General features: G+C 43.7%; 1 protein-coding gene across 1 annotated transcript; it reads left to right on the forward strand.

Annotated features, from left to right (window-relative positions):
• Positions 1–999: 999 nt before the first annotated feature.
• On the forward strand, positions 1,000–20,254 carry LOC110499854 (sodium- and chloride-dependent GABA transporter 2). Its single transcript, XM_036945036.1, has 16 exons — positions 1,000–1,099; positions 1,899–2,115; positions 3,610–3,744; positions 5,525–5,665; positions 5,952–6,063; positions 6,232–6,276; positions 7,356–7,485; positions 7,791–7,925; positions 13,645–13,748; positions 16,291–16,415; positions 16,979–17,091; positions 17,345–17,482; positions 17,807–17,909; positions 18,331–18,434; positions 19,328–19,483; positions 19,699–20,254. The coding sequence occupies exons 2-16, from the start codon at positions 1,914–1,916 to the stop codon at positions 19,855–19,857; spliced, it is 1,902 nt and encodes a 633-aa protein (XP_036800931.1). The 5' UTR covers positions 1,000–1,099; positions 1,899–1,913; the 3' UTR covers positions 19,858–20,254.
• The last annotated feature ends 3,759 nt before the right edge of the window (positions 20,255–24,013 follow it).

The raw sequence follows: 24,013 nt of genomic DNA on the forward strand, positions 1-24,013 counted from the left end.
CAAAAAAAACGCGTAGTTAAATTGTTGCCAGCAGCACAGTTACAGTCACCAACGCTCTGGATAACATGAAAACGGCCTAACCAGCTCGGCTAAAGAGCAAGAAAAATGGTCAGAGTGAGGTGTTCTCTCGTTTATGTCTGTAAGTAGCTAGCATGCTAGCTAACTTTAGCCAGTTAGCTTGGGTGCTTGACTGCCGTTGTGAGGTCAGAACGCTTGGATCAACCCTACTCCTCGGCCAGAGCGTCCAGTGTGCGCTCTGAACGCTCCGAGAGCAAACGCTCTGAATTTATGAATGGACAATCTGACAATGCTTGGAATTTACAAACGCCAAGAGGGAATTTACTAACGCACCCCATGTCGGCAACTCTGACCTCTTTCTAGAGCTCCCACTTTCTGACACGAAGATCACCTACGTCATGATGTTACCTATTATTTTTCCGATTCCCATTCGTCTTGAAAGCACCATATACAGTATGAACAGTCGCTCCCTGCCAGGCAATTAAAAAAAAAACATTATGAAGAAAGTGCACAACAGGTGAATTAATGTATGGAATAAACAGATCTAAATGACTTATGTTCTGATGGTGCTATTTGAAGAGCAATTGTATTTACTTTAGGCCTATCACAAACAATCATCAGCCCTTACTATGACAATTCCAGACATTCCAGCGAGTCTGACTGAGGGATTGAAATAAATTGTCTCTACCTTATTCTTTGTTATTCAACACATTATGAAATAGGATAGGATAGCCAAATGCAAAACAAATAATCAAAAAGTTTCGTGTTTTCTTTCATTTAATTTAAATGATTTAGTTGAATACATTTTTTGTTAAACTGGTGGACATGTCAACTCTTTTCCACATATACAATGGCCCTCCACAATGGTAGGCTGTTTTACTGTATCATTCTACATAGCTGTTATAGGCTAGCATCCTGGTTCAGTTCAATTCCATGTGAAGGCTTTGGAGTTTGTAGACACGCCCCTACTCCCACTTCAACATTCTTTCCAAAGACCCTCTATCTGTGCAGCCAAAGGAACTGCTTCATTGACTCCTACCAGCTGTGTGGAAAAGCAGGATCTATTGCATTAAAATAGTGGGTGAGTTGTAAGATACATTTTGAATGCATAATTGAATGATTGTGCTTAACACATGGAGGATTCACAGAAATGATAGTGCTTACTCACTTTTTTCTTCTTGCATGCAGGAATCCTTTTTCTCAAACAAATAAACTTTTGGATTTTAGCATATGCCTAAATACAAGTTCAAGCTAAACAGCCTATAGGTCTGCATCTGCATGATTGTATTGCATTGCATTGCTGTATTGTACATTACTGCACATAATCCATGGAGGAAATCTGCTTAATGGGAGAAAAAAACCTCAACTTCAATGTCTTGTGGATATCTAAAACAATCAATTATTATCTTGTTTTTCATACATTTGTGCAGATAGGCTATGACTGACTGCATAACTAAGCAAACAAATAGCCTAGTCATAAATGTTAGTATCCTAGGAGGAGTAGAATGTCTGCATTAGGATAAAGCCTCAGGCTCTCTAACAGAACAAATACTTAATCTGTCTTGATTGGGACATATTGTGTTGAAGAGAGCCTCTGAGTAACAGAAGATGTAAACACGGAGTCCGCACCCGATTTAACAATGAGAGGGAGAGCGTAGGAAAGAGAGAGACGGGAGGAGTGTGTGTGTGAGACAGAGAGAGAGAGAGAGAGAGAGAGAGAGAGAGAGAGAGAGAGAGAGAGCGAGAGAGAGAGAGAGAGAAAGAAAGAAAGAAAATATGTGTTAGTTCATGCGTGAGAGTAAGAAAGAGCGTGAGAGAGAAAGAGAGAGCTTTGGCAATATCTACAAAATGTCCTGCCAATAAAGCATTTTGAATTTAAGAGAAAGTGAGTGAACATGGAAGAGGAGATGGTTGGAGGGACCACTCCAGGAGGACCAGTGGACTCAGAGGCCCAGAAACAGAGCCCCGAAGATGCGGTTCAGCAGGAGAGGGGCAAGTGGGCCAACAAGACTGAATTCCTGCTCTCCATGGCTGGTGAGATCATTGGCCTGGGCAACGTATGGCGCTTCCCTTATCTGTGCTACAAGAACGGAGGAGGTAAGTAAACCAGCACCTCCCCATCTAACGAAAGAAAGAAAGAAAGACAGCTAGTGTGTTGGTGTGAGAGAGTAATTGAACATCAGAGAATGAGAGAGAGTGTGTGAGAGAGTAATTGAACATCAGAGTATGTGAGAGTGTGTGAGAGAGTAAGTGAACATCAGAGAATGAGAGAGAGTGTGTGAGAGAGAGAGACAGAGAGAGAGAGAAAGAAAGTGAGAGATAGAGGGATTAGATTAACCTGGAGAAGAGTCCCCTAAGCAAGCTGGTCCTGGGGCTCTGTTCACAAACACAAACAGACCCCACAGAGCCCCAGGACAGCAACACAATTAGACCCAAACAAATCATGAAAAAACAAAAAGATAATTACCTGACACATTGGAAAGAATTAACAAAAAAGGGAGCAAACTAGAATGCTATTTGGCTCTAAACAAAGAGTACACAGTGGCAGAATACGTGACCACTGTGACTGACCTAAAATTAAGGAAAGCTTTTACTATGTACAGACTCAGTGAGCATAGCCTTGCTATTGAGAAAGGTCGCCGTAGGCAGACATGGATCTCAAGAGAAGATAGGCTGTGTTCACACTGCCCACAAAATGAGGTGGAAACTGAGCTGCAGTTCCTAACCTCCTGCCAAATATGTGACCATATTAGAGAGAAATATTTCCCTCAGACCTCACAGACTCACAAAGAATACGAAAAACAAATAACATTTTGACTCCCATATCTATTGGGTGAAATACCACAGTGTGCATCACAGCAGCAAGATTTGTGACCTGTTGCCACAAGAAAAGAGCAACCAGTGAAGAACAAATGCCATTGTAATACAACCCATATTTATGTTGCTTATTTATTTCCTCCCTTTTTGACTTGAACTATTTGCACATCATTACAACACTGTATACTGTATAGACATAATAGGACATTTGAAATGTCTTTATTCTTTTGGAACTTGTGTGAGTGTAATATTTACTGTTCACGTTTTTTTTTATTGTATTGAGAGAAAGAGAGAGAGAAGAAAGAGAGAGAGAGATAAGAAAGATGTTTCCCGAGGGAGTTGACTCTTGTGTCCGCTAACCCTGTGGGCGGAGCTTCACCTCTAATATTCTGTGAGCAACAAAAGATGTATGCATCCTAAAAAAAAAAAAAGTATACCAGGCCTGCGATTGCTTTTGTGCCGCCTCAAAGGCTCTCTGTATCCACTGGAAAGTTAATTCATTTCCTTATGAAGGATATCTATTCAGCTATCAACTCTTTTCATGGACTCGTAGCGAAAGAACATGTTCTAACTACTATACAGCAATACCGCATCATCACACAACTGAAATGTCAATAAGCATTTCCTTGGTCTATTCACACAAAATGTTTTGTCATTCATCTCAATGGCTTTATCTTTGTATCCTTCCTGCTGTTCTATTTGACCATTTACCATAGTAACACACCTTTCACACAGTAAACACTCTTCTTCACTGGTGTTTCTAACCCTCCACAGGTGTCTTCTTCATCCCGTACTTTGTCTTCCTCTTCTTCTGTGGTATCCCTGTGTTCTTCCTGGAGACGGCATTGGGCCAATACACCAGCGAGGGCGGGGTCACAGCCTGGAGGAAGATATGTCCCATGTTCGAAGGTGATCACTCTGTCTGCTCCTTACATTATTACATAATGGGCCAGTTCCCCAGACACAGATATAGCCTATGGGGAATCTTCCAGTCAGGACACCCATGATACAAGTCAGTAATCGACATCCATCCATGTCTGAGGACGACGGGAGATGATGTAGAAACCAGCCACTAGGGGCAACAGTGAGAGCTGTTACCTTTAAGTAGGTTTCGGTTTTGCTGGTTTTGCTAGTTTTGCTAGGGCGTTGTGGATGGGCGTAGGCATCTGCCTTTGGTTCCAAAAGTAACATGTTCGAATCCAGAAAGAAAGTGGTTTTTGATATTTTTGTTTTAAGTGTAACGCAAACCTTAACCCTTACCTTAAGTATTCGGGAGTTAATGCCTAACCTTAAAAATACAGAGTTAATGCCTAAACTTAACCTTAAACACTTAAAAATGTGACGTTTGGAACAGCTTCGAAATTTGACGTTTGACGTGAGACTGTGAGAGCTTGTAGCAGTCTTCTTTATTAATAGATGTCAAGTCCCCTGTTTTGGGGACCTGCGTGGTTCTGGTATCGTTTCCGACTGACATTTTCACTGATAAATGTATCTGTGGACACCATAGGCTGAAATGGCTTGCATTGAGCAGTAGCCCTGAATCTCACGGACACAAGAGTATATGTGGGGTGTCCCTCCTACCATTTTATTCGCTCTTCTGACTGTCCATCAACTCCAGGCTGAACCCTACATCACAGCCACTAACAACACATATGCCTGGAGTCCTTACATCGTAGCGCAGCAGGAGAGAGGGGTTTCGTCGCTGTACCACATTCAGAGATCGATTTATTGACAGGAAATTAAAATAATTCATACATTTTAAACAAAAAACCCTTTCTGCTTGTAACAGACGTACAAGATTGATATGAGATGAAAGGCAAGTTCCAAACGAGCTCAGTGAGACGTTCACAGCGATGGGGGTAGACGTTTTGATCAAGAGAGACCTTTAGAAAATATTCACATTTTCTCTAACACTCAACATACGAATATGTATTTTACAGTTATAACGAAGGTGAAATCTTATAGTTAGTTGTTGTATAATTTGATTATATTATATTTCGAAAACGTGTATCATTTCAAGCCATATTCATATACAGTTCTATTGAATAGGAAATACACAATATAAAATATTTCGTATTTTCATATTTTCATGATATTTCTACTGTGTACTTCAGCTTGTATCTTCAAAAGGGACGACACCTCAGCAATGTATAACTATTCTTGCCAGAAAGGTGAGATTGTAACCTTTCTTGGAGTATGCAGCATTACTAGTTATAGTTCATGATAGTAATTACTTTTGGGGATTACGTAGATGACATTTTTGATTCCATAACCGTTAAAATGGCTTTTTAGTGCAGGACTATCCATTATTTGTGTCAGGGAATTGGGCCTTATGCTAGTTAAAACAGGGATTCAAATGTGTTGTTTCAGGCTAAACCCATGAGATGCTGCTGTATACAAATACATTGATTGAAAACAAATACATTTCACATTTTCTATATCTAACTGTAATTTGCTAGGTATTAAGCAGGCTTTTGTTCCAGCCCAGTACTAACACTCCCGATTCAACTTAACAAAGTCTCAATGACACGTTTGTTTATTTTGTTATTGTAGTGCTTGGCTGAACCAAAAGCCTGCACGCCCTGTAGTTCTCCAGATCCATGCTTTGAACACTGTGCTAAGTTACTAAGTTATTTAAAGAACAGTCACCTTATCAAATGTTAACCTGCCTTTGCTTTTCCGTCTATAGGAGTGGGAATTGCATCCCAAGTGATTGTGGCGTACTTGAACATCTATTACATAGTGGTGCTAGCCTGGGGTCTGTTCTACCTATTCAACTCCTTCAGGAATCCACTGCCCTGGTCTACCTGTGACAATGAGTGGAATACTGGTACAAGAACTGAACACAGACACAGACACACACGTAGACATAGACACACGTGCACGTATGCATGTGCACATACTTACTTACTCAAACTCACTCACTAATTATCTCTCTCTCTCTCTCTTTCTCTTTCTCTCTCTCTCTCTCTCTCTCTCTCTCTCTCTCTCTCTCTCTCTCTCTGTCTCTCTCTCTCTCTCTCTCTCTCTCTCTCTCTTCTCTCTCTCTCTCTCTCTCTCTCTCTCTCTCTCTCTCTCTCTCTCTTTCTCTTTTTCTCTCTCTAACATTCTCACAGAGAACTGTCATAATTTGAGTTCCATGTTGTTGAACCCACACCTCTCCCAGTTGGACTCAGACTGGTCCTTCCTTCACAACCAGACTGAATATAATGACTACAATATGTTGAGGTAGGCCTCCTTATTGTACTTTGAAGATATCAGATACACTGGGTGTTGATGAAGATACACTGGGTGTTGATGAGGTGCAGTCATGCAGACATTGAGATTACTGTCTTGTGGTTCATTTTGCTATTTCTCTTTGCTTTTTATTGGTTTACCCCCCTCTTTCTCTTTCAGTAATGAAACCATGAAGATCACGTCTCCCGAGGAGGAGTTTTGGGCGTAAGTTTGAAACCAATCATAACTTCTGAAATACACACGCACACACACGCACACACACATACTGATAGTGATGATGATGAGTCATGCTGACAGACAATATAGGGCCCACCCAACGGCCCAACAGCCCAGTAGAACACCGGGTAAGGGAAATTAGCCAATTACAGCCTGGAGGGAACCATAAAACAACCAATTAGAGTGCTCGATAAGGATTATTTTGTGTTCAAATTCAGTGTTGTTGTTGTGTCAGACTAGTCTGGTGATTTCGTAATAGGCCATGGTTCTTCCCACATGATACATTCCTGATGGTGTTTCCGGGTGGTGCAGGATTGGGAAATGGGCTGAAAACAGCACTCTAAAGCGTTTTCTTCTAAATGAGAACAATATGTGTCCTTTCTTTGGGGTTCAAAGCCTAAACTAAAACCCTCTGAACTAAACTGGGGAAAATGGAACATCTGTATCTATCATGCCGATGCTATTTTGTCTCTGTATTCGTGCAGAGGCTCCATATGGAGACTATAAAGTTGGAAAAAGAACACGTGTCTTTCTGTCGGGTCGGCTGTCGCTGTGAATTTGTTTAGGTTAGATTTGTGTAGGGAGAGGATCTCTGAAATAAAACACCATGTCTAAGATGGTATGTAGTACATAGAGGGTCATGGTATTGGGATTTGACGTAATTTGATGAGTGGGTTAATTCTGCATGGTTACTAGGTTAAAACAGAAACAACTAAAAGGGTTAAGTTTAGGTATTCATTCCAAATGGTTAAGGTTAGGGTTATGGTTTGGGGAAAGCATAAAACTATATGATAATGAAATAAAAAGCGTTTTTTCCATTCATCATCATCATACTCTCCCGTGTTGCTAAACATTTGTGAACTGCCGTGGCACCATGGTCTAAACGTCTTACTGACCAGCCTGGTGTGTGTGTGTGTGTGTGTGTGTGTGTGTGTGTGTGTATGTGTATGTGTGTGTGTGTGTGTGTGTGTGTGTGTGTGTGTGTGTGTGTGTGTGTGTGTGCATTCGTGTGTGTGTGTGTGTGTGCATGCGTCCTTACATATGTGTGTGTGTGTGTTGTTCCCCAGTCGTCGGGTGTTGAGGACGTCAGATCATGTGTCTCTGGGTGCTGTACATTGGGACCTGGCTCTCTGTCTGCTGCTGGCCTGGATCATCTGCTACTTCTGCATCTGGAAGGGAGTCAAATCTACAGGCAAGGTGAGCTGGCAGCCTCCCATACAGACCAAAACAACAGGATCAAATTCATTAGGGCACACCACACCAAAATGTTCTGCAAGGGAAAACTAAAATGAGTGTTTCTTCTTGGCCAAGTCCAGGTAGTACCTCCCTGTTTCTGTCTGTACAATCTCTTCGTGTGTGTGTGTGTGTGTGTGTGTGTGTGTGTGTGTGTGTGTGTGTGTGTGTGTGTGTGTGTGTGTGTCTGTGTGTCTGTGTGTGTGTGTGTGTGTCTGTGTGTGTGTGTGTGTCTGTGTGTTCAAGTGTATCTTCATTTGTGACCACAGGTGGTGTACTTCACAGCAACGTTCCCCTACCTGATGCTCTTCATCCTGTTTATCCGAGGTGTGACTCTACCTGGGGCTGGAGAGGGCATAAAGTACTATCTCTGGCCTCAAATGGACAAGATCTTGGAACCTGGGGTAAGACTGATGGGACAGGGATGGTAGTAGGGAGGAAAGATGGTAGTGGGGAGGAAAGATGGTAGTAGGGAGGAAAGATGGTAGTAGGGAGGAAAGATGGTAGTAGGGAGGAAAGATGGTAGTAGAGAGGAAAGATGGTAGTAGGGAGGAAAGATGGTAGTAGGGAGTGAAGATGCTAGTAGAGAGGAAAGATGGTAGTAGGGAGGAAAGATGGTAGTAGGGAGGAAAGATGGTAGTAGGGAGTGAAGATGCTAGTAGAGAGGAAAGATGGTAGTAGGGAGGAAAGATGGTAGTAGGGAGGAAAGATGGTAGTAGGGAGGAAAGATGGTAGTAGAGAGGAAAGATAGTAGTAGAGAGGAAAGATGGTAGTAGGGAGGAAAGATGGTAGTAGAGAGGAAATATGGTAGCAGGGAGGAAAGATGGTAGTAGAGAGGAAAGATGGTAGTAGGGAGGAAAGATGGTAGTAGAGAGGAAAGATGGTAGTAGGGAGTGAAGATGCTAGTAGGGAGGGAAGATGGTAGTAGAGAGGAAATATGGTAGTAGAGAGGGAAGATGGTAGTAGGGAGGAAAGATGGTAGTAGAGAGGAAAGATGGTAGTAGAGAGGAAAGATGGTAGTAGAGAGGGAAGATGTTAGTAGAGAGGGAAGATGGTAGTAGGGAGGAAAGATGGTAGTAGGGAGGGAAGATGGTAGTAGAGAGGAAAGATGATAGTAGGGAGTGAAGATGCTAGTAGGGAGGGAAGATGGTAGTAGAGAGGAAATATGGTAGTAGGGAGGAAAGATGGTAGTAGGGAGGAAAGATGGTAGTAGGGAGGAAAGATGGTAGTAGAGAGGAAAGATGGTAGTAGAGAGGAAAGATGGTAGTAGGGAGGAAAGATGGTAGTAGGGAATAAAGATGGTAGTAGGGAATAAAGATGGTAGTAGAGAGGGAAGATGGTAGTAGGGAGGAAAGATGGTAGTAGAGAGGAAAGATGGTAGTAGGGAGGAAAGATGGTAGTAGAGAGGAAAGATGGTAGTAGGGAATAAAGATGGTAGTAGGGAATAAAGATGGTAGTAGGGAATAAAGATGGTAGTAGGGAATAAAGATGGTAGTAGGGAGTGAAGATGGTAGTAGGGAATAAAGATGGTAGTAGAGAGGGAAGATGGTAGTAGGGAGGAAAGATGGTAGTAGAGAGGAAAGATGGTAGTAGGGAGGAAAGATGGTAGTAGGGAGGAAAGATGGTAGTAGGGAATAAAGATGGTAGTAGAGAGGGAAGATGGTAGTAGGGAATAAAGATGGTAGTAGAGAGGAAAGATGGTAGTAGGGAGGAAAGATGGTAGTAGGGAATAAAGATGGTAGTAGGGAATAAAGATGGTAGTAGAGAGGGAATATGGTAGTAGGGAGGAAAGATGGTAGTAGAGAGGAAAGATGGTAGTAGGGAGGAAAGATGGTAGTAGAGAGGAAAGATGGTAGTAGGGAATAAAGATGGTAGTAGGGAATAAAGATGGTAGTAGGGAATAAAGATGGTAGTAGGGAGTGAAGATGGTAGTAGGGAATAAAGATGGTAGTAGAGAGGAAAGATGGTAGTAGAGAGGAAAGATGGTAGTAGGGAGGAAAGATGGTAGTAGAGAGGAAAGATGGTAGTAGGGAATAAAGATGGTAGTAGGGAATAAAGATGGTAGTAGAGAGGAAAGATGGTAGTAGGGAGGAAAGATGGTAGTAGAGAGGAAAGATGGTAGTAGGGAATAAAGATGGTAGTAGGGAATACAGATGGTAGTAGGGAATAAAGATGGTAGTAGGGAATAAAGATGGTAGTAGGGAATAAAGATGGTAGTAGGGAATAAAGATGGTAGTAGGGAATAAAGATGGTAGTAGAGAGGGAAGATGCTAGTAGGGAATAAAGATGGTAGTAGGGAATAAAGATGGTAGTAGAGAGGAAAGATGGTAGTAGGGAATAAAGATGGTAGTAGGGAATAAAGATGGTAGTAGAGAGGAAAGATGGTAGTAGGGAATAAAGATGGTAGTAGGGAATAAAGATGGTAGTAGGGAATAAAGATGGTAGTAGGGAGGAAAGATGGTAGTAGGGAATAAAGATGGTAGTAGGGAATAAAGATGGTAGTAGAGAGGAAATATGGTAGTAGGGAATAAAGATGGTAGTAGGGAATAAAGATGGTAGTAGGGAATAAAGATGGTAGTAGGGAATAAAGATGGTAGTAGGGAATAAAGATGGTAGTAGGGAGGAAAGATGGTAGTAGGGAATAAAGATGGTAGTAGGGAATAAAGATGGTAGTAGGGAATAAAGATGGTAGTAGGGAATAAAGATGGTAGCAGGGAATAAAGATGGTAGCAGGGAATACAGATGGTAGTAGGGAATAAAGATGGTAGTAGAGAGGAAAGATGGTAGTAGAGAGGAAAGATGGTAGTAGGAAGGAAAGATGGTAGTAGGGAGGAAAGATGGTAGTAGGGAATAAAGATGGTAGTAGGGAATAAAGATGGTAGTAGAGAGGAAAGATGGTAGTAGGGAGGAAAGATGGTAGTAGAGAGGAAAGATGGTAGTAGGGAATAAAGATGGTAGTAGGGAGGAAAGATGGTAGTAGGGAGGAAAGATGGTAGTAGGGAATAAAGATGGTAGTAGGGAATAAAGATGGTAGTAGGGAGGAAAGATGGTAGTAGAGAGGAAAGATGGTAGTAGGGAATAAAGATGGTAGTAGGGAATAAAGATGGTAGTAGGGAGGAAATATGGTAGTAGAGAGGAAAGATGGTAGTAGGGAATAAAGATGGTAGTAGGGAATAAAGATGGTAGTAGGGAGTGAAGATGCTAGTACAGAGGAAATATGTTCTCTAGCATTTTCTCTCTCTCTTTCTCTGCTCACAATCCCAAAGTGGAACTGGGATCTTAGCAAGAAAAGCAAACCAAGACCTTTAGAGTTAAACAGTAACCCGAACACACCATAACATCAACACACAGTAACAAAAACACCATCCTCCCGGATCAGGATGAAGTTGCCCCTATACGCTGATCTTGGGTCAGTTTTTTATTTTCCCCACTAATTAATTTAAGATACTCTTTGGTCGTAGTCCAATGACTGAACGTCAATGGCAACGGTCAAACACTCAGGCATTCAGACGATTTCTTTAGGTGCCAGAGAGTCCCATAAAAGAGACATTCTTTGGTATGGATTACCTTTGACCTTAGTACAACATGGCATGTGACCTGATGCCTTCTGGGGTCCGGTGTAGCGGTCCCTGGAGAGGTCAAGCCTCGTTTCAGGGGTCAACTATCCTCCAATTTTGCTTCCTGTTGTGTGGGGCTCGTTGGATCAGGAGTAGGCTCAAAAAGGGGGCAAACCGCGACAAATGAAGCCTGCTGGGTATTTGGGAAGTGTCATGAACTGTTGTGAGTTTGTTTCTTTGTATCATATTTCAACCAGTCTATTTTAAACGGAAACGTGCTGTTTTTCCGTAGAGAGAGCAGGACGTCAACATTGGGGGAGGGTGAATAATATTATGTTAATTAACCTTATGGCTAAAACACTGATTCTCAAAGAACTAAATTACTGTATAACATCATCTTTCCAGGTATCCCAGCAAACATACGCCAAGACAGATGTGTCATATCATGTGCGGACAAAAGGATAGTCACAAACCTAACATCTTTAAGTTCATAGGTGTAGGGTGTGAGAAAAGTTGCTAAAGCAATTAGAGACCTGGGGGAGGATTGAGAGGAGGACGGGGGCGCTGGCGTGGGAATCCCCAGTTACTTCGACTGGAACGGTGGCCAAATGAATACACTTCAGGGTTCGGGTGATGATTGGTTATGTAACTCTGTGTCCCGACACAGCTGAAGAACAGACCAGGGAGAAAATGTGTGTTCGACTGCATGCCATGTGTTTTATTTTGGATTTGGGGAATAAGTCTGGAGTGAGGGTGGTGTATTAGTTTAGAGGTCTGTGTATAAACAGAGAGAAGAGGTTTAGGGCTCTGTGTATAAACAGAGAGAAGAGGTTTAGGGCTCTGTGTATAAACAGAGAGAAGAGGTTTAGGGCTCTGTGTATAAACAGAGAGAAGAGATTTAGGGCTCAGTGTATAAACAGAGAGAAGAGGTTTAGGGCTCTGTGTATAAACAGAGAGAAGAGGTTTAGGGCTCTGTGTATAAACAGAGAGAAGAGTTTTAGGGCTCTGTGTATAACAGAGAGAAGAGGTTTAGAGGTCTGTGTATAACAGAGAGAAGAGGTTTAGAGGTCTGTGTATAAACAGAGAGAAGAGGTTTAGAGGTCTGTGTATAAACAGAGAGAAGAGGTTTAGAGGTCTGTGTATAAACAGAGAGAAGAGCTTAAGGGGTCTGTGTATAGACAGAGAGAAGAGGTTTAGGGCTCTGTGTATAGACAGAGAGAAGAGCTTAAGGGGTCTGTGTATAGACAGATAGAAGAGCTTAAGGGGTCTGTGTATAGACAGAGAGAAGAGCTTAAGGGGTCTGTGTATAGACAGAGAGAAGAGCTTAAGGGGTCTGTGTATAGACAGAGAGAAGAGCTTTAGGGGTCTGTGTATAGACAGAGAGAAGAGCTTAAGGGGTCTGTGTATAGACAGAGAGAAGAGCTTTAGGGGTCTGTGTATAGACAGAGAGAAGAGCTTAAGGGGTCTGTGTATAGACAGAGAGAAGAGCTTAAGGGGTCTGTGTATAGACAGAGAGAAGAGCTTAAGGGGTCTGTGTATAGACAGAGAGAAGAGCTTAAGGGGTCTGTGTATAGACAGAGAGAAGAGCTTTAGGGGTCTGTGTATAGACAGAGAGAAGAGCTTAAGGGGTCTGTGTATAGACAGAGAGAAGAGCTTTAGGGGTCTGTGTATAGACAGAGAGAAGAGCTTAAGGGGTCTGTGTATAGACAGAGAGAGGAGTTTAAGGGGTCTGTGTATAGACAGAGAGAAGATAAATGAAGGGGCCCATCCCAGCTGGTTGTGGTAGTATGTGGATTATGCTGGGATGGATAATGGACTTTGTTATGGGGCAGACTGCAGGCCTCCCAGGCCCTATCGCCCTCCTGCTAACACTAACCAGATGCTGCTATGAGTGGGTCTGCTGAGGGTCTGCTGAGAGGGTTGATGTTGTCAACACACACACATAGGAAGTGCAAGCAGACACAGGCAGCCATACATACACACAAACACGCACATGAACGGACACACAGATGGATGTTGGCCTGAGAAAGACAGTAGAGAGCCCAGATTATTGGCCCTAGACAAACCTGATGTTACACACGTTGTAGTTGATTGTTGTCAGCTTTGACAGAGAAATGTATCCAATGTTTTATGGGTCTACATGAATGTATTTGATGAAAACCACATGGTTCTGACCGTTTTTTGTTTACTTTAATGAGTGAAAGTAGCTGAACATGTGACAGTAAAATAGATATTCTTTCTTCCCATACTCTGCCCCCCTCATTCTCTCTTTCTCTTCTCCCTATCTCCATCCCTCTCACTCTCTTTTCTACCTCCCTCCTTCCCTCTCCTCTCTCCTCCCTCTATCCCTCCCCCTGTCTTTCACTCCTTGCCTCCCCCTCTCTCTCCTTCTCCCTCTCTCTCCTTGCCTCCATCTCTCTTCGCCCTTCCTCCATACCTCCCATTCTTTCTCCTACCCTCTCTCTCTCTCTCTCTCTCGCCTCCCTTCCTCCATCCATCCATCCCCCTCCCTCCATCCACCCCTCTCACTCTCTCTAACTCCATCCCTCTCCCCCTCTTTCTCTAGGTGTGGCGTGACGCAGGGACCCAGGTGTTTTTCTCCTACGCTGTATGTCAGGGGGTCCTCACCTCTCTGGGCAGCTACAACAAGTACAACAACAACTGTTACAAGTCAGTGTGACACACCACTGCACACAGCTTCCCCTTCAAAACTCGATTTGAATCGTCACATAAAAACTAAAACATTTTCAAATATGTCAACTGTGCTTGATTTAGTTTTCGCTTTACGAAAGGAACCAATGGAATAGTCCCAAAAGTGAAAACGTGCACATCTCTTTTCTTTCCAAACGGTATCCTCTCACATTGATTTAGAGTAGCATGCTAGGTCCCTCTTGGCGTTATTTGAATTGGATCATATAGACCTGGGTCAAACACATCATTATGTCACATGTTTTTCAACACTTGAGCTATGCTTGATATAGTTTGCTGTGTACAATAGAACCAATGGAATGGTCCCAAATGTGCAAACTCCACGCTAAGTCAAGAGCACCTGAAATACCTTCACGTGTTTAGTTTGAACTAACTACAGCTAAAAGGACACTGGTAAGTGTAATTGATTATGTGTTTATTGTTCTTATGTACAGTACCCTCCTGTGAGGTCGCATAAGCAAACACATTTTACACACCATGTTGTGTTCCAGGGAGTGATAGTGATTTTACACACCTTGTGTGTTCCAGGGTGTGATAGTGATTTTACACACCTTGTTGTGTTCCAGGGAGTGATAGTGATTTTACACACCTTGTTGTGTTCCAGGGAGTGATAGTGATTTTACTCACCTTGTTGTGTTCCAGGGAGTGATAGTGATTTTACACACCTTGTTGTGTTCCAGGGAGTGATAGTGATTTTACACACCTTGTTGTGTTCCAGGGAGTGATAGTGATTTTACTCACCTTGTTGTGTTCCAGGGAGTGATAGTGATTTTACACACCTTGTTGTGTTCCAGGGAGTGATAGTGATTTTACACACCTTGTGTGTTCCAGGGAGTGATAGTGATTTTACTCACCTTGTTGTGTTCCAGGGAGTGATAGTGATTTTACACACCTTGTTGTGTTCCAGGGAGTGATAGTGATTTTACACACCTTGTTGTGTTCCAGGGAGTGATAGTGATTTTACACACCTTGTTGTGTTCCAGGGAGTGATAGTGATTTTACACACCTTGTTGTGTTCCAGGGAGTGATAGTGATTTTACACACCTTGTTGTGTTCCAGTGAGTGATAGTGATTTTACACACCTTGTTGTGTTCCAGGGAGTGATAGTGATTTTACACACCTTGTGTGTTCCAAGGAGTGATAGTGATTTTACACACCTTGTTGTGTTCCAGGGAGTGATAGTGATTTTACTCACCTTGTTGTGTTCCAGGGAGTGATAGTGATTTTAACTACCTTGTTGTGTTCCAGGGAGTGATAGTGATTTTACACACCTTGTTGTGTTCCAGGGAGTGATAGTGATTTTAACTACCTTGTTGTGTTCCAGGGAGTGATAGTGATTTTACACACCTTGTTGTATTCCAGGGAGTGATAGTGATTTTACACACCTTGTTGTGTTCCAGGGAGTGATAGTGATTTTACTCACCCTGTTGTGTTCCAGGGAGTGATAGTGATTTTACACACCTTGTTGTGTTCCAGGGAGTGATAGTGATTTTACTCACCTTGTTGTGTTCCAGGGAGTGATAGTGATTTTAACTACCTTGTTGTGTTCCAGGGAGTGATAGTGATTTTAACTACCTTGTTGTGTTCCAGGGAGTGATAGTGATTTTACTCACCTTGTTGTGTTCCAGGGAGTGATAGTGATTTTACACACCTTGTTGTGTTCCAGGGAGTGATAGTGATTTTACACACCTTGTTGTGTTCCAGGGATTGATAGTGATTTTACACACCTTGTTGTGTTCCAAGGAGTGATAGTGATTTTACACACCTTGTTGTGTTCCAGAGAGTGATAGTGATTTTACACACCATGTTGTGTTCAAGGGAGTGATAGTGATTTTACACACCTTGTTGTGTTCCAGGGAGTGATAGTGATTTTACACACCTTGTTGTGTTCCAGGGATTGATAGTGATTTTACACACCTTGTTGTGTTCCAGGGAGTGATAGTGATTTTACACACCTTGTTGTGTTCCAGGGAGTGATAGTGATTCTACACACCTTGTTGTGTTCCAGGGAGTGATAGTGATTTTACTCACCTTGTTGTGTTACAGGGAGTGATAGTGATTTTACTCACCATATTGTGTTCCAGGGAGTGATAGTGATTTTACACACCTTGTTGTGTTCCAGGGAGTGATAGTGATTTTACACACCTTGTTGTGTTCCAGGGATTGATAGTGATTTTACACACCTTGTTGTGTTCCAGGGAGTGATAGTGATTTTATACACCTTGTTGTGTTCCAGGGAGTGATAGTGATTTTACACACCTTGTTGTGTTCCAGGGAGTGATAGTGATTTTACTCACCTTGTTGTGTTCCAGGGAGTGATAGTGATTTTACACACCTTGTTGTGTTCCAGGGAGTGATAGTGATTTTACACACCCTGTTGTGTTCCAGGGAGTGATAGTGATTTTACACACCTTGTTGTGTTCCAGGGAGTGATAGTGATTTTACACACCTTGTTTGTGTTCCAGGGAGTGATAGTGATTTTACACACCATGTTGTGTTCCAGGGATTGCGTGGCACTCTGCATTCTCAACAGTGCCACCAGCATCTTTGCTGGATTCGCCGTCTTCTCCGTACTGGGATTCATGGCTTACTCACTTGACGTGGACATGAATGAAGTCGTTAAAGGAGGTGGGCCTCTTTCCTCCACATCCCCCTCTTCCTCGTCTTCATCCCTTTTTCAAAGTCACACTCCTTACTGCAGAGGTCAAGTTTGTCAACACCTTGATATAGAATGCGATTCCTTCATTTCTGTTATATATCGTGTGAAGCTGGGATCTCCAACTCTGGTCCTAAAAATGTATTAGGTGTGCAGGTGTTTGTTCCAGCCCAGCACAGACATATTTGATCAAACAAATTGTGGTGCAGACTGAATTCTATAATTAGTTGATGTGAAATAGGTATGTTAGTGCTGGGGCGGAACAAGAGCCTGCATTCCCAGTATCTCCCAGTAGAGATGGAGAAGCCTGTGCTATAGTTACGATACTGCTCACTGTCATAACCAATAATGGCCACAAGATGGCCCTTCAGCCCAATGCACCACACCATAAAACCTCTATCACAACTGGTCTCCTCCACACAGCATTAAGACAACACATCAACAGCAGAACAATTCCATATGCATTTTTCAGTCCGGTGATATTTACCTGAAAATATGAATAAATGAATGTGTGTGTGTGGGCTGTTTCCCACAGGACCTGGTCTGGCTTTCATCGCCTATCCCAAAGCCGTGTCCCTGCTACCAGGGGCCCAGTTCTGGGCCGTCCTCTTCTTTCTTATGGTTATCTTACTGGGTCTGGACAGCCAGGTACTATACAGGGACGTGTGTGTGTGTGTGTGTGTGTGTGTGTGTGTGTGTGTGTGTGTGTGTGTGTGTGTGTGTGTGTGTGTGTGTGTGTGTGTGTGTGTGTGTGTGTGTGTGTGTGTGTGTGTGTGTGTGTTTGATAGAGTTGTATTGAATTTATTAAGCTTAAATCAGGTAATGTGTCGTTTTCAGTTGACAGGATACATCTTTGTGCATGTGTGTGTGTTGTGAACATATTGTGTGTGTTCCCTCCAAGTTTGTGTGTGTAGAGAGCTTGGCCACATCCATCACTGACATGTTCCCTGGTGTACTGCGGAGGCCTGGCCGGAGAGAGATCTTAGTACTAGTCATCGCTGTAGTCTGCTTCCTACTGGGTCTGCCTCTCATCACGGAGGTAGGAGAGAGGGAGAGAGGGAGAGAGGGAGAGAGGGAGAGGGAGAGAGGGAGAGGGAGAGAGGGAGAGAGAGGGAGAGGGAGTGAGGGAGAGAGGGATCGGTGACAGAGAGCTATATAGAGGGTGGGAGACAGAGAAAAAGAGAGATAGAGGGAGAGAGAGAGAGAGAGAGTGGTGTAAGAGAGCTATATAGAGGGTGGGAGACAGAGAAAAAGAGAGATGGAGGGAGAGAGAGAGAGAGAGACGGATGCTAGTAAACTCTTCAATAGCAATAGGAACAGAAGTTCACCTCTGACATCCATGTCCTCCTGCCCTTCCCATCAGAATGGGATAGTCCTCTTTCAGTTGATTGACTCGTACGGCCCCAGTGGGACCAGTCTGCTGTTCATTGCATGTTTTGAGTGCATCGCCGTCGCCTGGGTCTACGGTGAGTGACGTCACTACTAACATGATTGTACCGACTAAGTTTACTGTAGTTATTGTTCTAATCGTTAAAGTGAATCTATGCTCTAAGAGCCAGTTTCCTGGACCCAGTTGAAGCCTGGTTCTGGACTAAAATGCTATTTTTAGGAATATTGTCCATTGGGCATGCTATTTAGTCCAGTACTACAATGGACAGTCACAAGCAGTCACAACATGTTCATACCTGTACAATAAGTGTTTCCATACATTCACCGTAACATCTACATTGAAGTTCTATTACCAGGGAAGTGGGACACATGGTAGACCACTGTGTCTCAGCATGTTTTCAGTCAATCGAGGGGGGACCCATGTGTGTGAATGTTTCTATCAAGACGAAGAGATGGATCTCGACTAAAAAAGAAAGTGTGGATGGATTGGCTTTGCAGGTGCGAACCGTTTCCTTGACAACATTGAAGACATGATAGGCTACCATCCTTTCCCTTCGGTGCTGAAGTACTGCTGGCTGTTTGTGACACCACTCATCTGTGGGGTGAGTAAGACAGACACCTGTGTCACCTCTCTCTCTCTCTCTTTTCATCTTTCTCTCTGCGTCTTTCTTTATGCTCATGTTCTCTTTCTTCATTATCTCTCTCCTGCTTTCATCTTGTTATTTTTCTTTCTCTGTACCTTTTTCTCTCTCTCTCTCTCTCTCCTCTCTCTCTCTCTCTCTGCATCTGTCTTTATCTTAATGTTTCCTGTTTCTCCCTCGTGGTCTGTCTCTCCCTTGTGGTCTCTCTCTCCCTGGTGGTCTCTCTCTCCCTCGTGGTCTCTCACTCCCTTGTGGTCTCTCTCTCCCTCATGGTCTCTCTCTCCCTTGTGGTCTGTCTCTCCCTCGTGGTCTGTCTCTCCCTCGTGGTCTCTCTCTCCCTCATGGTCTGTCTCTCCCTTGTGGTCTCTCTCTCCCTTGTGGTCTGTCTCTCCCTTGTGGTCTCTCTCTCCCTGGTGGTCTCTCTCTCCCTAGTTGTCTGTCTCTCCCTCGTGGTCTCTCTCTCCCTCGTGGTCTGTCTCTCCCTCGTGATCTCTCTCTCCCTTGGTCTCCCTTGTGGTCTCTCTCTCCCTCGTGGTCTGTCTCTCCCTGGTGGTCTCTCTCTCCCTCGTGGTCTCTCTCTCCCTCCCTCTTCCTTCTAACTTTGCATTAAAACACCTATGTATTCCTTCTATCCACAAATGACATTTGTTGATCACTATCTTTCTAATACCCTTTTCACAATACCGAGCCAAACTAAGCCGAGCTGTACTGGAATGGCCTGGAAAGCACAATGTGAAAATAAAATATCCCAGCCAGCACAGTACAGTTCGGGCTGGCCCTATAGTGGGAATCAGGTTTACGTCGGCAGTATCCAAGGCTAACCTTCATCTCCACCTCTTCCTGGTTCTCCTCAGATCACCCTGGTGTATGACACACTGACCAGTTCATCAACCAATCTAAATCTAGAGTACGCACCTGAGCCCTGGGCCTCCCGAGTGGCCTCTCTCCTCATCCTCACCCCGCTGATGTGTATCCCTGTCTACATTCTGCTGTGTCTGTGGAGGGTGAGTGTCTATACCTCACCTACCATCACTCCATCATCACCCACCAGGCACTTACTGGGTGTCTACTCATAGATGTCTTGGTTTAGGGGTGGGTGGGAGGAGGTGTATGTGTATATATTTTAATATCTGTGTGTGTGTGTGTCTGTGGGTGTGTGCATGAATGTGGGTATTGTGGTTTCTCTTCAGTGTTTTGACCATGTCCTTCCTCCCAGAATCCTAAGGGGATGACCACTGCGTCCAGTGACCTGCGCCAGGCACGGCCACACGAACCCAGACTCACCGTGTGTGAGCGTGTCATTATCGAGGGACAAGAGAAACCCCCCAGGAACGCAGGGGATCGGGATGAGAAGCTGGCCATGGAGGAGAACAGTGGAGTCTAGTGTTGATGACATCATAGAACCTCGACTGTCAGGGTGCCGGACTGCCTGGTTGGTCTATGGGTTGTATTCATTATGGCGTCAGGTAGCCTAGCGGTTAAGAGTGTTGTGCCAGTAACCGAAAGGTCAACTGGTTCGAATCCCCTAGCCAAAAAAGTCAAAAAATCTGATGCGCCCTTGAGCAAGGCTCTGGATAAAAATGTCTGCTAAATAACTCAAATGTAAAAATTAGCCACCAAACGGAAGAAAAAGGACTAAAAAAGGAGGGACAACTTGAACTTGTTCAATAAAAAAAAGAAGCAAATGTTCTATGAAATGCTTCACTATGCTGTGGTCTGATAAATACAACCCAGGCTTCAACTGACCAGACTGAATGGCAGATACAGCAGGTCAACACCAACAAAACTAATGTTCTATGAAATGCTTCGCTATGCTGTGGTCTGATAAATACAACCCAGGCTTCAACTGACCAGACTGAATGGCAGATACAGCAGGTCAACACCAACAAAACAAATGATTGACATTTCAGATGCATCATGCTACACATGTTTACACCTGCTCTTGAATATTCAGAGGTGTTTTCTCTCTGTTGTATCTGTTTTTGTTTACTTTTGTATTTGTTTTAACCATTTTGATAACTGAGTCCAGAACCCTTTCATATACCTCATATGTTACGGAACCTTGTATATTTCTATGTACTTGCCCCATAAACAACCTCCTCATAATAAATTAAAAGGTTTTCTATATGTTTACGTGTAACCTTTATTTAACAAAAATTCCTATTTACAATGACGGCCTACACCGGCCAAACCCAGACGACGCTTGGCCAATTGTGCACTGACCTATGGGACTCCCAATCACAGCCGGTTGTGATACAGCCTGGATTCAAACCAGGGTGTCTGTAGTGACGCCTCTAGCACTGAGATGCAGTGCCTTAGACCGCTGCGCCACTCGGGAGACCCCAAATATGCTAATGACTGATACCCGTTGTATTATTCAACATATTTTCAGTATACATGGCGTCCATGTTGTTACTTTCCGTCGATATCTCGGTCTGAAACAGCAAGCGGCCAGGCTCAACTTGTTCCCACTGTCAATTACAAATCAATCTATTCTAAACAGGACTTTCCCCTGCTCCTACAATACAAAACACCATGTTGTTCACCAATACCATACCTCGCCCTCCCCTCTTGCCCATATGTACAGACCTGGGTTCAAATACTACTCAAAATCATTTCAAATAATTGATCTGTGCTTGATTGAGTTTGCCTGCCTTAATGGACCCATAGAATAGTCCCAACCTGTTAAACCCCGCCCACCTGGTACTCCAGGCAGACAAGAGCCAACACTCAAAGATTTCAAGTAATATTTGAACTGAGGTCTGACACTGTATGAACTTGGACAACCTACAGTATATTTGTTGGTGGGTACATATGTGATGTTACAGGGGGCGATGCCGGAATGGGATCCTATCGTCTCTTTCCTGGTTCTGTGTCTCTGTCATCAGGCCACTGCTCATCCGGGGCTGCCATCCATGTAATCTGAAGCGGCATTCAATTAACTGGCAATTCATCCATACGTCCTTGGGCTCCTCTCAATACCATCCGCACTGTGGAATTGTGGTACCTAACCTTGGGGCAACACCTCTCTGTCGGCCAATTAGAATCTGGGAGAGATTTTTTTGTTGTTGTCGTCAGGTAATTAAATATGAGGAAGTGGTTGTTGGGGGCCAATGAGAATGCTAGGCTTGTGTGAAGGATCCAGTCAGCAGGCCGATAAGAGGATGGGGATTACGGGTGGGGGAGTTATTTAAATTCAAACCACCATTTTGATGGATGGGTTGGCTCCAGTTAAGGGCCCCTAGGGGCCTCAGGGAAACCGAGAACAAGAGGCCAGGAGGTCCATCCAACTAATTACAGTATCTGCTCATCCACATTGACTGGTCATTCTATCCCCACTTCTTTCCATGCATACACACTAGAAGTAAAACATATGCTAAATATAGTATCTTCTCATTAGGCCATCACATCACTTTGGTGTCTAATTTGGAACCTGTGGAATATAGACTATTCTGGTACAACCAACCCTGGAATTGATCTAGTGTCAACAACACAATTCGCACTCCAAAGGCTAGCGTTCTGAACATTACCCTAACTAAACTGCACGAAGCTAACCAACTCCGCTACACCTGCACCAACAACATCCAAGTTTTAAGTCAGTTCTGAATCCCTAACATTGTGCCATACTGCTGTCTGCAAATCACCAATGAGGATGCTTGTTCCCACATGTACCCAAACTAACAGTGAGGAGGCTTGTTCCCACATGTACCCAAACTAACAGTGAGGAGGCTGCAGTCCAAAATGCATTGCTCTCTGATAGCTGTGACTTCACTGAATGAGAAATACATTGAGTGTAAATTGTGTTTTGGACAGTGTGATACAGTGTAGTACAGGATGATCTCCGTTCCAGACTATCCTATCAACGGGACCTGAAAAACTGTAATATCCTATGTTTCTCAGAGTCATGGCTGAGCAAGGACATGAATATACATCTCACTGTTTTTTTATTCATAGTCAAGACCGGACGGCAGACTCGGGTAAGACGAAGGGAGGAGGGGTGTGTCTCTGTGTTAAGAACAGCGGGTGCACCATTTCTAATGTTTTTACTCGCCTGAGTTAAAATACCTCATTTATAAGCTGCAGACCATCCTATTTACAGAGTGAGTTTTCATCTATACTTTTCATAGCTGTCTATTTGCCACCACGAACCAATGGGGGCACTAAGACCGCATACACAAATCTGTATAGGGACATAGACAAGAAACAAGAAAACGCTCATTCAGAGGCAACGTTTCCCAAGGCCGATGATTTTAATGAAGGGAAACAGAATTTTTTTTTACCTCATTTTTATCACCTCTGCAACTAGAGGCGACAAAACTCTAAATCACTTTTACTCCACACAAAGAAACACATACAAGGCCGTCCATCACCTTCCCTTTGGGGAATAAGACCATAACTCTATCCTCCTGCTTACAAGCAAGTTGTCCAATGAAGCTAATGCAAAGCTACAGACTGGAATATGTTCCGGGATTCATCCGATGACATTGAGGAGTTTATCACATCAGTCACCGGCATCATTAATAAGTGCAACAACAACATCATCCCCACAGTTACCATACATACCCCAACCAGAAGCCATGGATTACAGGCAACGTCTGCACTGAGCTAAAGGCTAGAGCTGCCGCTTTCAAGGAGTGGGACACAAATCCGGTCTCGCTACAACCTCCGATAATTCACTAAACCTTGCTAGTTCTGGCGCTCAATGGATTTGGCAGGGCTTGCAAACTATCACAGATTACAAAGGTAAACCCTGCCACGAGCTTCCTAGCGATGTCAGCCTACTAGACAAGCATTCTATGCTTGCTTCGCGGCATGCAACACTGAACCATGCACGAGAGCACCAGCTGTTCCGGACGATTGTGTGATCTCGCTTTCTGTAGCCGATGTGTGTAAGACCTTTCAACAGGTTAACATTAACAAGGCCGCGGGGCCAGACAGAATACCAGGACACGTACTAAGAGCATGCGCTGACCAGCTGGCAAGTGTCTTCAATTACATTTTCAACCTATCCCAGACCACCGTAGTCCCCCAAGAACGCCAATGTCTAAATGACTATCATCCCATAGCACTATTGCCATCTATAGCCATGAAATGCTTTGAAAGGCTGGCCATGGTTCACATTAACACCATCATCCCAAACACCCTGGATACACTCCAATTTGCATACCGCTCCAACAGATGCACAGATTACACCATCTATATTGCACAGCACACTGCCATCACCCACTTGGACAAAAGGATGCATATGTAAGAATGCTATTCATTGACTAGAGCTCACCAGTCAACATCATAGTCCCCTCCAGGTTCATCACCAAATCCAGGACCCTGGGACTGAACTGCTCCCTCTGCAACTGGATCTTGGACATCCTGACGGGCCGCCTCCAGGCAGTAAGGGTAGGCAACAACACATCCGCAACATCGACCATCAACATGGGAGCTCCTCAGGGGTGTGTGCTTATTTCCCTCCTGTACTGCCTGTTACCCACGACTGTGTGACCGCACACTACTCCAACACCATCTACAAGTTTGCTGACGACACG

Source organism: Oncorhynchus mykiss, chromosome 15 (assembly GCF_013265735.2).
Source record: "Oncorhynchus mykiss isolate Arlee chromosome 15, USDA_OmykA_1.1, whole genome shotgun sequence".
Lineage (NCBI taxonomy): Eukaryota > Metazoa > Chordata > Actinopteri > Salmoniformes > Salmonidae > Oncorhynchus > Oncorhynchus mykiss.

Coding starts and splice junctions, on each gene's coding strand:
- LOC110499854 (XM_036945036.1), top strand. CDS start 1,914: ATGGAAGAGGAGATGGTTGGAGGGACCACTCCAGGAGGACCAGTGGAC. Junction 17,910..18,330: donor CGCCGTCGCCTGGGTCTACG/GTGAGTGACGTC, acceptor TTGGCTTTGCAG/GTGCGAACCGTTTCCTTGAC. Junction 19,484..19,698: donor TGTGTCTGTGGAGGGTGAGT/GTCTATACCTCA, acceptor CAGAATCCTAAG/GGGATGACCACTGCGTCCAG.